Raw genomic sequence first — 16,862 nt, forward strand, 5'->3', positions numbered from 1 at the left:
CAAAAGAGTGGTCCTAATTACATATCACAAACAGTGCCAGTGGAATATGAGAGCCCTATCACTCACCATTCAAAAGTTATGATTAAGGTTAAAGTTTTGAACAGACAGACAAACAGACAGGACAATAACAATCTGCCCTCAGATCTTCGATACTGGGGCATAAAAATGTACTCAAGTCCTAATTTTATTCCACCATGACCCATGATGTATTCAATTCCTGGCATATGTGACTTCCTTTTAATTGCTGTATAAGATTGCTGTTGTCAATATCGGGTTATGATAAAACTAATTTTAACAGCTTCTGTATGAAATTTTACTCTTTCAGCAGGACTTTTTAACTGCAGTTTTATGAATTTGTGCCAATTTTTACTGGGACCTCCCAATCAATACTTTGCTATTCATTGACCTATATAAAGAATCCCAAATCTATCATAAATTTGCATTTCATCGCAGGAAAAAATGTCATGTTGTCTATCATTTTCTCACTTCCATTCCCTGGATAGCTATGAATCTGTCCTTCACATTTACTTCTAAAGTTTCAAGCATAATAGAAAAGTATAAAATTGATTAAGTTTACAAGGTCATTGGGGACACAATTTTTTTTATGGTCAATCTGTTTTAGTCATGACAACACTAATTTTAACTATATCATTGTCCTAGCCACAGTAACTCTTTTTAATTACTGTATAAGTAGAAATTTTAATGAGGATTTAATTTTGGCATTATCAGCAAGGATGTTAGGATCGCTAAAATTTATTACCGCTAACAATTTATTCCTTATAGTGGGTAATAGTTATCTTTCTTGGAATTATAAAATCGCTAAATATATATTCCCATTTTTATGGAAAAATCGCTTTTGTATCAATCTCGCAAAAAATTCCACTTGATGTACGATACATGATTGCCTTAGTCAATTCAACTCTTTAACTTATGTATATCTATGATATCTGATGAACAACACTTTCCAAGATTTTTTTTCCTTCTGTTAAACATCAATCTACTGAAGGCTTATGAGTCGTATGTTATTCAGCAGGAAACCATTCATGTTGGCTCAGTGGTTACATCATTCACATTGGCTCGGTGGTTACATCACTCACATTGACTCGGTGGTTACATCACTCACATTGACTCGGTGGTTACATCATTCACATTGACTCGGTGGTTACATCATTCACAATGACTCGGTGGTTACATCATTCACATTGACTCGGTGGTTACATCACTCACATTGACTTGGTGGTTACATCATTCACATTGACTCGGTGGTTACATCATTCACATTGACTCGGTGGTTACATCACTCACATTGTCTCGGTGGTTACATCACTCACATTGACTCGGTGGTTACATCATTTACATTGACTCGGTGGTTACATCATTCATGTTGGCTCGGTGGTTACATCATTCACTTTGTGGTCGTGGGTACCACCCATAAGGACATTGTTACCCCATCTCTAGACCTGTGTCAAATATATCGTCTTATCCTACACAGAAGTACAGGTGTACTGCCTAGTACTGCTGACTCCCCCTCCCTTCCACAATTTACGACTGCCACACCCACCCCCATAAAAATGCATGCATAGAAATCTATCTTACCATATGGCAACTCAAATCTGGCGTCCAGAAGGATGGTGTGCCCCGTGGGGAACCTCGTACCAGTGACCTTGCCATTCCTCATGATCAGCTCACTGTCCAAGGACAACCATCTTCCGTCTCCTTCCTGAAATTGATAAATACACAAGTTCAAGGAGGTCTATGCCTTTCTGACCGATCAAATAACACCATCATCATTTTCACAGACCTCTGAATATTAATGAAAAACTAGATACCATTGTAACAGCAAGCATCACTAAAAGACCCAGCTTTGTGGCATTAATTAAAGGAGACTAAAACTTCATCTGTAACCCATGGATACGAACAAGTCCATGCATAAATTTTCAATTCTATATCTGCAGGTCCACGGACCTTAATATCTGCAGTCAACTCAGAAGTAGTTACATGTATCAATAAAAGTATCACAAGTCCCACGGGCTGTGAAATCTAGAAAAAAAATTCTGTTCTGCATATCTAAGCTAAATTTTAATATTCAGCAATACAGTTGTAGTATATAAAACAAGATGTATTCTTAAAACTTAAATGTCCCCGAAAGTAACCCTATACTAATGAAAGTCTTTATATAATACAATATATATAACATTTTCATGATGTGACTTTAATTTGGACCTGTCCTTGAGTCAAAACCCTGGGATTGTGAAATTCACAACTTTGGACTGCATCCTTTTCTGCTCTTCCTAACTATGTATTTAGTTTTTATACTGTACCAGCTAACTTAAAGAAGGTTTTCAATTGAGGAAGACAATAATCAACTTGATAATTTTGGCCCCACCCTGGAACCAAACCTCTTACCCCTAGGATCATGAAATTTACAATTTTGGTAAAGGACTTATACTTAACTCTTTCTAAATATTCATTTAGTTTCATTTTAGTATCAATAGCATTAAAGAATGTGTTACACTTATACACTATATATACTAAATTTGCCCTGCCCTGGAGTCAGAACATTTACCCTGGGGATCATGAAATTTACGATTAATTATAAAGAGGCCTTCCTGCTCTACATCACTATGCACTTAGTTTTTCTTACAGATAGTCAGTTGTAGAGAAGATTTTTGAAACTTTGTATTTAATTTTTGGTGGTTTTGCCCCAGTCCTAAGGCCCCGGGGATGCATGAGTCCTGAAATTTACAATTTATGTCTCCCTTTTCCCAAAGATGTTTACTTAGGTGACCTCAAAAGTCCAGAAAAGTATTTGCACAGACACACTGACTGTAGGTCTATTATGTTCCACTTAATTATCTCAGAAACATATATATAAGGGAGATTAAAGCTACTTCCTCAAGTCTCCCATTATCTCAAGGTCCCTTTTAGGTAAAAATGCACACAATGATTTAAATTATGTATACCGACTTCAGAATGAAAGATACAAAGTTCAAACCTTACCAATCCTATCACTAAAAGTAAACACTCAAGATACAATATTATCAAAAGATGTTTCACTTCAAATTAAAAAGAAAGTGAAGTTTCAAAAGGCATTACACATGATCCAAACTCGGAAAAATCAGAGAGATTTCAGGGACATTAATGTTTAAGATTTGCCTACTTTCTTATTAATAGTATATATGAGTTAAAAACTTGTAACGTTCGATTCCAATTTATGATAGGAGTGAAATGAACTTAAATTGGCATCAATTTATCAAACCAATAAATAGGAATTAACAATTTATAGGTGCGACCGTCACATATTTTAAGCGGTAAACATGCCGCTGTAGGAGTTGCTTATCTCTGTTATATATGTCTCTGATACTATGTGATACAAGTCGGAATTCATTTTGCTGAAATGTCATAACAATAATGTACCGTATATACTCGCTTATAAGTCGGTCCGCCTATAAGTCAGTTGTATTTTTTAAGGTTATTTTGTAGGAATTTGTCATTGACCCGCTTATAAGTCGGTACAAATTTTTGTCAGAATAGGTTGACAATTTCAAGTCAATCCTCTAGTGTTTTTACCTATGTTTCAAAAAATATTTTGAGAAATTAATAATTATGAGGTGCTCAATATCCAAGCCATATCCGTTTGGGGTTTAAACGCATCCCTTGATCTATTATGGACCATGATCCCTTGTTTACCTAAGCAATTATGGTCTCCTAATGACCAGTACCTGACACCGTGTTTACTTAGTGGCACGCGCCTCGCGAAAACTGTTATTGTGGGATTCCGGTATAATTCATTGTATCAACAATAGAGTTTTCAAGAGTCAAGAATGATGATCTAAATTATCTGTTCTTTTAAGAAATATATTTCAGCCGGTATACATATGAATATTTCAATATTAAATCGAGTTCGTAATTCAATTTTACCGATAAACGATAGATTAGTTGAAAGTATTACACTGTAGTTACCGGTATGTAAATAATTTTAAACTAGATAAAAATATGTAAATACTTGTACTTTATACATGATTTTAAAATACATAAACAATACGTCTAGATATTTGTGAACAATAATCATTTGTGTGGTAGTCCATGGTAATCGTCAGAGTTGTTTAAAAACACTACATTACGCCGCCCAGAAAAATACCAATCTTCTTAGGACGCGCCTATAAGTCGGACAGAGAGTTTTGGACCAAAAATTGACTCCCAAAAAACCGACTTATAGGCGAGTGTATACGGTAATCTAGGCATGAGATTTTTTTTTATAGCATTACCCTACCATACTTTCCCTAACTTTCACATCAAAATCAGGATCTTTAACTAGAATTATTCCCGTGTACAGCAGTGACGGATTTAGAGGGGGGGTCAGCACCCAATCCCCCCCTCCCCAACTCCTTTGCCACAAATTCACAAGGCATTACTGGCATTTATAGATGAAAACTCCAGATTTGGCACCCTAAATGGCCGAGTATTTTAGCTAATACTTGATTTTCACATGTGGGCCCCCCCCCCCCCCTCCCCCCATTCGGAAATCCTGGATCTGCCACTGTACAGTAATAGGAAAATGAGTTGATGGATTCATCTTCACATATCATGGTCAAACAAGTTAATAAAATCGTTGATTTAATTGACTCCAACAGTCCATTAGACAAGATCGAGGCTTGGGAAAAGTAATACACACTCAATGACTATCAGTTGCATTATAGAGTCCATTATATAGACCTGACTTGTTCTATATCCAGGCTCCCTTCATGTGCTGAATTCATTGTAAATGAAAATGGCTAGACTCTTTAAGAAAATGGCTTGGGAAAAAATCTATTTGGGAGATCTCGGGCGAATAATTCTAAGAGGTTTTTTTTTTCCTTTCTATTTTGGCTTTCACTAGAGATGTATGGGAAGAATCGATACACATAGCCCGGGTCTGTGCAACAAAAGTAATGTGTCACCAAGCATGGGATATCCTCATCCATCGTGGGGACTCTGTGGGGAATTCCCCCCCAAAAAGCAAATCAATCGTCATTTAACTATTCAATATTCTGATAAGGAAACAATAACCCAGCAATAAACACTGATCTTAATTGCCTATCAGCCATCTTCTCCCTCTACTTAGCTAGAAAATGACCTGTAGATAGAATCAGTGGCGCCCCCTTCTGGAGGAGAGCTCACACATCACTAGCTACTAGAGGCTCAGCCACTAAATCACCCTCCCTTGTCCTGTGTCAGCCGGTCTAATATATCAGATTTTGATTGTGTAAGGCAGGTGCAGGATTCAAAAACCAATAGGATTCTGTCTCAAGATGGCATGTTCTGTAACTGGAAGGGAATATTGATGCATGTATGGAATTTCCATTATCAGTATCTTAGAGAACTTTCAATATCCCAGCCTGCTTTTCAGCTGTACGTTCAAAGTTAATTTGATGGTATATTTGATGGTTCTTTTTTCAATGATTGATTCCCTGAGGACAAAAGAACAAAAGTAGGTGGGTTCTATGTACATGCAGAGTTCAATACGGAAAGTAATGATGATAAAACTGTTCTGTCAGCTTGAAGATGGTGGGCACTCCTTATTTAAAACGTGAAACTATCAGTCAAGAAACAGATAAACTAGCTAGGCACCCTTAAAATCTTAACATTTTCCAAATTTGATTTTTTTTTTCAAACTTCAGTTCTTATGTGACAGGATAATATTTACTAATAGTCTTGTAATTTGAACCACTGTCTTCAATCGTTAAAAAAATCACTTTTTAAACTGAGCAGCATTTTATTTTAAAAGCAGTACTGTGCAGAATACAATCGAACTCTCTTTCGACCATTGACTTCTGTTTGGGATACATATGCAGCAACATTAGTCATCTTCTCCATTGTGCTCTGTTTGCATAACGGAATATAGATTGGAATGTGCAGTTTTTCATTAATTAAAAATTCAGGGAAAGTTAAACATCTGCATTTTTCTCTCAAAATAGTGTACAAGTTTCTTGTTTTTGAAATGTGTTAATTGCACCAATACGCTTTCAAAAATTACATCTCCCAGTTTTAAATTCAACCAATCCATTTCTTTCTTATTGTAAAGTAATGAATGAAGTTATATTCGCCCAGCTTTAGTATATTGCCAAAAGAGGATAAGAGCATTTGAAAATTTTTAAATGTATGTAAGGGGCCTCAACTAGTCCCATATACTATATGTACCACCCTCCTTTCCAGAAAATTTTATATCCACTAGCTTGAAATCTTCACTTTTCAAAAAATCACATCGTCTTTAATTTCTACAAAAGAGTTCACGAAAGGTGATCCCTTCACATTGTGTGCTAACTGTTAATAAAGTATTGCGGTTGGTTAATTATTGAATAAAAGAGTCATTGCTCTGCTTAAATCCAGCTTGTCTGCTAAACTCCTCACTTCGAGTTGTTCATGTCAGCACAGCACTTGCCCTTAATGAGAATTAAGTGGTGATTTTATAGATTATTCCTAACATATTCTGACCTTTCACTGTGCTTCTCAAGAAAAATGTCTAGAATTCAGTAAACAAAAAACATCGAGGAGACACTGCTGCTGGTTTCATTTTTACGACCTTGATGCGCGACCTCCTGTTAGATGCTCAGTCATACCTAATAGCACGAAAAAGTGAAGATAATGGACAGTGATCAATTTCAATGACATAATTCCTATTAAGAATACAAAATTAAGAGCAAGGGCAAACATGGACCCCTGGACACCAGGTGTCTAGGAGGATTAAGCATTCCCTGTCGACCAGTCACTCCAGGTGTGAGTCCTATATATCTTGATCAGGTATATTCAATCAGTTGTTTCTGATTGAATATCAATGACATGAAGATACTTAATGTGTATACTAATTACAACATTGATCACACAGTGGTCACATGTCAACAGTCACTCTATACCACAGTGGGAGGAACATGGCTAGAGACTGCGATAATGGAAGCTGAGTTGATGACTTATGACTGGCAAACATGTCATAGGATACTGTGTGAAATTAAACAGAAAGTGACAATCCTCAATCCTTGGGGACATGAGACATCCTTTAGCAATTAAACTGGTGCTTTTGATAGATTGATGGTACATACATTGTACAGAAAAACATTTTCTCGGCAAAAGTTTACCCCATCCCCCCAATATCCCACAACATAAATACAGTTTAGGCTTAGCAACCCCCCCCCCCCCCCCCACCCCCTTACATAAAGTGATCCTTGGTCCCACGTGACTATCCCTCATTAAGCTGGACATTATTTTCTATAGAAAATGGCTGTATTGTACAAATTTCTGTCTTTAGTGTCAAGTAAGCATAATTTTCCATCGTTATTCGATCACACTTTGAGATCTCGATTCTCCTGGAAGGCGCTTCTCAAAGTTTACGTTCAACACCCAGAGTAAAATAAGCCGTCTGCCAAGCTGTGTTTACATAAATGTGACAAAATGAACACAAGTATACATTCGCACTTAAAACAAATCATATATTTGGAATTTTTGTAAAACTATAATTTCTACAAATACCAGTCACATGTAACCCGGCCCTTTCTGGAGCAACCCCTGTTAGTTGTGGTGTTCAAGTGGTACTTGCAGTGTGGAGTTAGTACTTACAGTGTGTAGTGGAGTTAGTATTTACAGTGTGGAGTGTAGTACTTACAGAGTGGAGTGTAGTACTTACAGTATTGGAGTGTAGTACTTACAGTATTGGAGTGTAGTACTTACAGTATTGGAGTGTAGTACATGTACTTACAGTATTGGGAGTGGGAGTGGTGGATGTCTCTTAATGACAGTGTGGAGTGTAGTAGTGTGGACTGTAGTACTTACAGTATTGGAGTGGTGGATGTCTCTTAATGACAGAGTGGAGTGTAGTACTTATAGTATTGGAGTGTAGTACTTACAGTACTGGAGTGTAATACTTACAGTATTGGAGTGTAGTACTTACAGTATTGGAGTGGGAGTGGTGGATGTCTCTTAATGACAGAGTGGAGTGTAGTACTTACAGTATTGGAGTGGTGGATGTCTCTTAATGACAGTGTGGAGTGTAGTACTTACAGTACTGGAGTGGTGGATGCCTCTTAATGACAATGTGGAGTGTAGTACTTACAGTATTGGAGTGGTGGATGTCTCTTAATGGCAGAGTGGAGTGTAGTACTTATAGTATTGGAGTGTAGTACTTACAGAACTGGAGTGTAGTACTTACAGTATTGGAGTGGTGGATGTCTCTTAATGACAATGTGGAGTGTAGTACTTACAGTATTGGAGTGGTGGATGTCTCTTAATGGCAGCCAATGAAGACCCAGCAGTTTGTCCCACAGCATACCTTTATTCCAAATCTCAATAATCAGACCAGTGTCCAAGCAGTTTGTTTCACTGAAAAACAGTAGTGCAAAATATTCATACTTATAACCAGTAGGGAAGAGGATGTTTTAACTACAATTTGGCAAAATGCAGTCATCATATAATTCAATGACCCAACAGTTCTACAGAAGGAAAGTTGACACAGTTACCTTAATTTAATTCGAATTAAACGTAAGTTAAATTAAAACTGAACTGCGTTCACACAGAGAATTTAATGTGAATTAGTTTACTTCAAATTAAAATTTACGTCACGATTTAATGCAATTCAAATTTACTTCATACTAGCTCCATGTGAACTCAAAGCGAATCTAATGCGCATTAAATGTAGACGCATGCGTAATGGCAAATTTGAGTCACGTGCATCATACCCATGGTCAGCTATAGATAATAATGTTATTTTTGAGCGAAAAAAATAATCAAAATGATAGTAATTACAAAAAACATGTACAAACAGCATGTCATTAGATAATGTCAGATGTAGATCTGTGCTCTGCATTATAAGCATACTGAGTAATACATATGGAAAGAATTGTTTATTAATTAGATACGATAAAAATGTTTTAAAATGGTGTTTTAGATAATGATTTTTTTTATATTTCAACAAATATGCTGCTCAATGTTAAAATGCCATACCATATGACGTCCTAGTAGACTGGTAATATACGTATTTGTAATTAAAAATTATATATGTCACAACTTTATTCAGCGGAATGGTGAAAGAGACGTTCCATTAAGGTTTTAACTGGGCTCATCATGAAGAAGCAATATTTTGTCTTGATTGAATCTGGTTGTCAGAGGAAATCAGTGATCGCGAAATGTTGAAATGTTTTACAGGACATTCGGTCTGGTAAACACAGGAACATTACCGGACCGAATCACATTTCACCAGACTGAAAAAAAGTAGTATTTTTATATTAAAACATGAAAGACTTTGAGCCTCCTGGTCATTGGATTTTCGTTTTAAAGGTTTACCGGGGACTGCATTACTGTTCCATTTTAATTGGAACATGTTGCCGTTTTCGTATGGTTTTTTTAATAAATGGAACTGGAAGTCAAAACATAGTTTCCGAAACCGTTGCCGGAAAGTCACTGGACATTCGGACCGGAAATATAACAAAGTTTACCGGACCGAGAGTCAAATTACCGGACATGTCCGTCGGTAAGACGACATTTCGCTTCAACTGGGAAATAACAAGTGATTTCTTGGGAACACATAAAATCAAAGATGACAAAATTCCTTGTGTGTAGATCTGCAGTTACATGTACATTGTAAACATGTAGTACACTATATATTTAGTGTTGTGAACAATGACTTTTGTCTATATATCTACATAATATTCATTAAAATATCTATAAAATAATTTTCAATGATATAGTCTATTTTTTTTTTTCATTTCGTGCACCCTTTAATCTAATGCATAATGAATTTAATGTGCATTAGTTTACTTCGCATTAAGTATTACCGCCGTGTGAACGCTATTTAATTCGAATTAATTTAATATGCATTATTTTACTTTGCATCAAATTTAATGCTTAGTATTTAATGCGCATCCACGTGAACGAGGCAAAACTACAAACCACAAATCAGTCCACAATTAAAAACTCTCATCTAGGAAACTACAATTATGACAGAAAGGCAATCACTGAAAGGGACAACACATATTATATACCCCGGCCATTTTACCGGCATACAAATAGTTCATTTATTTAAAACCAATTTGCTGAAAGGATAAGCCTCCGTGAGGTATACAGTTTACTATTACCAAGTTGAGTTATAAGTACCGGTATAGGAATAATCTCATACAATCAAGCACAACTAAAAGAGGACTATTGATTAAAATGCTGTGGAAACATTAATGGTTGTTCATACATCTTGTCCTCTTAGTCCCATACTGAAATCACAGTACAGAGTATCAAATAAATGCAAACTATATTAAATGACTTGTCCTAGTATTCAGAAACTTCCTTCAAATACATGCATTTCATACTAAACTCCGACAAATTTATCCCATTTTCAGTTATTTCGAAGTAACTAATCAACACATTATCACATGATGTTACAATTTTGATATACACATTATGACATGATGTTAAATTACTAATACACACTTATTATATGATGTTACATTATACTAATACACACATTAAAGGGACTGGTTCAGGTTTTTTGAAAGAAATATTTTTCATTTTTGATGTTAGAAATTAAAAATATAACTTTATAAAAATATAAAATTTGGACCGTCTGAATGCAAGGTTAATAGCAATATTTTAGCTTTGATTCTGTGTTATGTAAACCAAAGACTCAAGTCTTTTTATGTAAACAAACAAACCAGTGAAACATTAACTTTGTAATTTAAAGCATCTTCATTTTGTACAATAACAAATTTTAACTTTTAAATGACACATTTACCTAAAGTAATATACTTGAGATGTGATAAATGCAATAAACATGGATCAATATCCATTTATTTTGAAAACTTCGTAAACAATAACACACCTCAATCTTTGTTTTCAAAACAAATAATAAACTCTCTATAATGAGTTTCTCTCATGATGAATAACCTTAATATTTGTGAAACCTTCTAAACATATTTAGACTGTAGATTCTGAACATTTAAAATAAAAATTAGAGGCCCATAGGCCACATCGCTCACCTGAGTCACCTTGGCCCATATCTGAAGACTTTCCATATATATTTGCATGTAAAACCTTAGTCCATATTGTGGCCCCAACCTACCCCTGGAGGCCATGATTTTAACAAACTTGAATCTGCACATGTCAGAAAGCTTTTATGTAAATTTTATGTCAACTTCATTGGCCCAATGGTTCTTGAGAACAAGATTTTCCCTATATATTTCTTTGTAAAACTTTGATCCCCTATTGTGGCCCCAACCCACCCCCGGGGGCCAGGATTTGAAAAACTTGAATCTGCACCATATCAGGAAGCTTTCAGGTAAATCTCAGCTCTTCTGGCTCAGTGATTCTTGAGAAGATTTTTAAATGACCCTACCCTAATATTTTGCATTTTTGTGATTATCTCCCCTTTGAAGGGGACATGGCCCTTCATTTGAACAAACGTGAAAGCCCCTTCACCCAAGAATGCTTTGTGCCACTAGTTTGGTTGAAATTGACACAGTGGTTCTGGAGAAGAAGATGAAAATGTGAAAAGTTTACAACGACGACGACAAACAATGGACAAATTTTGATCAGTAAAGCTCACTTTAGCCTTCGGCTCAGGTGAGCTAAAAATCAAATTTGGGGGAAAATCATGAATCATGCAGTCTCTTTAAGGTGGTTCATTACACCAAAATTAAAACATCTCTTATGATGCAATTAATTTCACCATCAAGAGAGTGATACAAGCTCTCAGTTATTTATTTGAATTTTCTCCCGAAATGATGAAAAGGGTCTTTTGTTTGTAAACAAGATAGTCTAGAGTCCAAATTTTGTTGTGATTTGATGCATGGTATGAATATCTAATCAAACGTATCTAAATGGCTCAGATAGACGTTCCAATTTTAAAAAATATTTAAGAAAATTGTAAAAGTTATTTAATTGTTAGTATATTTCGAAGAAATATATTTTAAAAACAAATTGTGAAATGACCAAATTTCAGATATACCAGGGTATATTAATTTTCAAAGAAAAAGAATTTAAAATTCTACAAAATTAGAATGTGTATCCGAGCCTTTTAGGCTGTTTTATTAGATATTCATATCATGCACCAAATCACAGCAAAATTTGGACTCAAGAATCTCTTATTTGCAAACAAAACACCTTTTTTATTATTCCAGAAAAAAATCACAAAAAATTAGTTTAAAATAATTGAGAGAGTGTATTGCTTTTTTGATGATGAAATCATGCTTCATACAAGGTGCTTAAACAAGCCATCAAACAAAATTTGGTGTGATGATCGAGCCACCTTAAATCTTGATGTTACAGCTGATTGAAATATGATGGTACAGTACTAATTATTTTTAAGTGCCAGCTACTAGAGTTCAATACCATCACATATTCTCAAAAATGCAATTAATTTAAAAGTAGTCCCCATTACTAATACAGCTATTGAAAATAACAATATTGTCGGGATTCTACTTTCATTTCTAAGATATCTCATTCGAAATTTATTTTGTGGCAATGGCTTATGCAAAATCACTTCCACTAATTCTGAAAAACAAGATTTTTATTTTTACACTATCAACTTTAAAGCCGACTCAGTCTTGACAGAATGAGGCTCCCATATATAAATATATATTGATTTCTGTTCCTTCTCTTTGGTAAATTAAATGGAAAATAACTCAATTTGTTCATTGGTCAATCTCACTGTGAAATCACACAAAAAGTTTATGTCAATTCTATCATTTATGTGGCAATAAGGCAGTCATTACAGAAAGAAAACCACGTCTTCTACACAATGCCAAACTGATAACAAATGAAGCAGTTTGCCTGGCACATTCATTGCCTTCATCAAGAAAACATCAAAATGTTGCAGGGTTTTTATTTCTTTTTTCTGAAGGTTGTAGAATGAAAGTAATTAATGTGCAATCCTTCAATTTTTTTCCAGAACTGTATTTCCATGCCAATTAACCATAGCAATTTCTAGTTTCTTCACTATTGGTTGTAATGTATAGGCAAAGGATTTTGGATTGATAAACTAGAAACTGGGAGCATGTGATTGATCTCTTTCAGAAGAAAAAATGTCTCTGTCACCGTTGTAGCATCATTAACTTTTCACATTCCATGACCGCCTTCTGATCATTTGGAAGAGACTATTGGCTCTGTGAGCTGTATATAGTCCATATCACTGCATGGTCTCAATCCCCCGAGGGAAGGGGGCATATGTGATTCCATAAAATAGGTATAATGACTTATAAACACTTTCTTTGCCAAACATCATCCAGGCAATAGAAGCATGACCAGCACTATCATGAACCTTCACCATCAAATGGCCCCAGGCACCTAGCATAATTGGTCTAAATTTTGTGCCACTTTTCACCCAAAGGTTGTAACTTTCATAAATGAATAAGAATTTTTTTTAAAAGGAACAATATGAGCTGTATTTAAAACTTTTGCATGAACTAATCAAATTAGAATATGAACTAAGTATATCTATATTGGAAAATTGACAGTCTATAAATAGATCAAACAAATCTGATCCACCCTGTCAAAACTGCACATCTTACAGAAAATTTAGCTGTCCACTCTTTGAATTTTAAAAACAATTTGTTATATCAATTATAACTAGCTCTACTTCACTTCGGAGTGAATACTAAATAAAGGAAATTGGTCAGACACAGTTGTCAAGAGCAACCCCCTAATTCTGTGATATAACCTCACTGTAATGAAAACCAATCATCATGCATAACACATATCTGTCAATAATGCAGGTTGTTTTTTCCTGTGAGTGTGAAATCTGCAGTGAACAGTTCATTTTCAGTTCAATCAATGAACATGCACCTTGGCTTCTCATCGTACTGTCCAGTTCTACGGACACTTTCACTGCATGTGTGACTCTATTTTAACAGAGTATAAATCCCAGTTCTACGACTTTATTATATCATTCCTATTTAATTAAGACAGTTTTATTTCTACGAACCTACCCATATCACTCATATTCCATGCATAGTTTTAATTTTACGTTACCAAATACGTTATCTTTAATTTAATTTACAATCCCTTTTCTACAACCCAATACCCATAACTCCTATTTCATGCATATAGTTTCATTTTTTAATTACAGAATACGATATTTTTATAATCCCTTTTCTATGAAACTACCCATCATTCCTATTTCAGACATAGTTTTATTTCTGTAAACCTAATCCCATCATTCATATTTCAGACATAGTTTTATTTCTACAATACATTACAGAATATATTTTTATAATCCCTTTTTCTACGAACCTATACCCATCACTACTATTTCATGCAGTTTTAATTTTACAATACATTACAGAATACGGTATTTTTATAATTCCAGTTCCACGACCCATCACTAATCCATATGGTACGGGTGAAACCTTTACAAAACAGTGTATATGTTTAAACAAACAGCAATAAATGAAACAGCTAGTTTTGTTAATTTAAACCTAACACCTACAATGGGTATCTTTTATTTACTGTCTTTAGCAGTCTTTGCATATATTAAGTTGGTTAGATATTTGTTTTAAGTCCCATTGAGAATTGTTCACTCATGCTGAGACATCACCAGCTGTAGGTGAAGTACCACAAATTTACACCTATGCTTTAATATAGTGCTCATGGCTCATAGCAGTGAGGGTTCTTTAAAGTGTCCACGCCTGCCGTGACACATGACCTCCATTCTAAGGTCATATCTGAAAGACCCATGATTCTCACTTCTAAATGCCGAGCGTTTAGCGAAAGAGCAATCACTCCGTGGTCGAGTGGTCCCTTAGAGCATCGCGCTCAAAATCACACGGCCTCTCACCTCTGTCGGCGCGGGTTCGAATCCCACTCACGCTGGTAAGTGAGAAAGTTTCCCAGTTTACTTTCGGAAGGTCGGTGGTCTCTTCCCAGGAACATAGTTTCTGGGTTCTCTCTTCCACCAATAAAAACTGGGCGCCACCAGATAACTGAAAAATTGTTGAGTGTGGCAGAAAACATCAATCAATCAATCAATCACTATGTTTAGGTCTAAGATCTGATACAGCAAAGGCACGAGCAGGACTCAAACTCCATCATAACCTCCTGATTATGAAGCAAACACTCTACCACTTCGCTACCATGACCTGCATGTTAAGTTGTGGTTTGTTACTTGTTTTTGTTTTACTTTGTGGATAAAGAGTATTTGAGTTATGTTAATTAATGAAGATTGATTCATTCAGCTCAATAATCATCAACGACTATAGACATTTTCCCCCAATAACCATAATAAAAGACATTCAAGGTAAAACAAATGAAATTGATAAATGTTAGTAATTTAGAGTAACCTTCATGTGTTCACATCTACCCATCCTCTTATCATGCACAGGTTTAGAGGATTTATACGAAATGTTGTCGTATACGTGTGTAATTCTTTCACCCTTAATGGTACGTATTTCTACATATCCCCATGTCTGGTTATACGGTGCATCAATTATCAGGTTACATAGACAAACCAATGACAATTCACCAGCACTTCCTATCAATTATTCAATTATCATAACACCTTGTGCAAGCAACCTCTGTCCACAAAATAATGTGGATTGCATCTTGCCTTGATATTTTTCCTCTCTCCATACAAATAAAGTCTTCAGAAGAAGCAAGTATTCATTATTCAGTTGTAGACTGTTAATTTGTTCAGATGAAAGAGAATCTAGGATTATATAAAGTCAATCTGCATGCAGAGAGCTAAAACTAACAGAACTTGGACAGCTTTTCCACCCAGTCAATAATACCAATCAGTTCAAAGAGGATTATCAAACTGCACCAACAAGATATATCATCATTCCTCAGGGTTATCAGTCCTCCACTCTATAGTAAGGTTTGAAAGACCTATCATATCCAATACACTCAACGTCCAAGAGTAGCTGAGGCGGCCAGGGACCTTAAAACCATGCAAGGAGAGGTCAGGTCTGATCTCAGTTTTAGGGATCAATTCACAGCTCTAGCTGACATTTTATCTCAATTTCAGAGCTCATGTTTTATCTCAGTCTCAATGCTCATGTTTTATCTCAGTCTCAAAGCTCATGTTTCATCTCAATTAGTCTCAAAGCTTACACAAAGCTCATGTTTGATCTTATAGTCTCTTGTGAAATCTGTCTCACTTTTTCACCATAATGCTTCCTTTTTTATGAAGCGAAAATTCAAAAGTGAGTTATGGCGAACAATTTAAGAAGGATTCTTTCTATCTGTTTACAAGGTTATTTTTCGTTCGCGGAAATGGCCGAGTAGTTACGATTGGCTAATCCTATTGTTCTCCATCTTTAGTACATGGCCAATCCAATTCCACTTCCAGAGAAAGTTCTTATTTCGCTTGCTCTTCTTATTTTTGTTCTATGATGGAGTTCGTCGTTTGATATTTTCTCTGGTCATCTTATTCTCAATATTATTATTATTATTCTTTTCTCAAGCATCTATTCTGGAAAGTGTCAATCTTCTTTTTGTCTCGTTCTGTTTTCCCATGTCTCGATCACTTCCATACATGAGAACCGACATGACCAAGCTGTTGAATAAGTTAACTTTTGTTTGGATGGATAATTTTGATGAGCTCCATATTTTATTTAGCCTTCTAAATTGAGATGTAGCTTTTCCCAGTCTGATGGTAATGTCCTCATCAGATCCTCCCTTTGATGTTAGCACACCTACTCCAAGGTAAGTAAAGACTCCTTTAGGTCTTGCCCATCGATCTTCACTGGTTCTCTTAAGTCAGAATTGATTCTCAATACCTTGGTTTTCTTTGCGTTTATCCTGAGGCCAACTCGACTTGCATTTTTATGTAGTCTTTGTGTCTTTTGTTGGATGTCTTGGGATTTTGAGGAGAGCTAGTAGTGAAAGATCATCTGCGAAATCTAGATCTTCAAGTG

At 35.5% G+C, this 16,862-nt stretch overlaps 1 protein-coding gene across 22 annotated transcripts in view; it reads right to left on the reverse strand.

Annotated features, from left to right (window-relative positions):
- LOC125651463 (protein unc-13 homolog A-like) overlaps positions 1-16,862 on the reverse strand; it is a 131,658-nt gene that overhangs the window by 92,288 nt on the left and 22,508 nt on the right. For 19 of the 22 annotated variants that reach the window (XR_008803194.1, XR_008803193.1, XR_008803195.1 and 16 more), the window contains exons 4-5: positions 8,232-8,349; positions 1,597-1,720 (exon numbers count right to left, since the gene is read on the reverse strand). Coding sequence is in view for 18 of the 22 variants with exons in the window: in XM_056165835.1 (XP_056021810.1) it covers positions 1,597-1,720; positions 8,232-8,349 (242 nt within the window). In the remaining 4 variants the exon portion in view is untranslated. Of the gene's footprint in view, positions 1-1,596; positions 1,721-7,657; positions 7,664-7,803; positions 7,827-8,083; positions 8,110-8,231; positions 8,350-16,862 lie in introns of those variants that run through there. The other 3 variants (XM_048880071.2, XM_048880075.2, XM_048880082.2) reach the window with 3 other exon arrangements.

Source organism: Ostrea edulis, chromosome 5 (assembly GCF_947568905.1).
Source record: "Ostrea edulis chromosome 5, xbOstEdul1.1, whole genome shotgun sequence".
NCBI classification, from domain to species: Eukaryota; Metazoa; Mollusca; class Bivalvia; order Ostreida; family Ostreidae; genus Ostrea; species Ostrea edulis.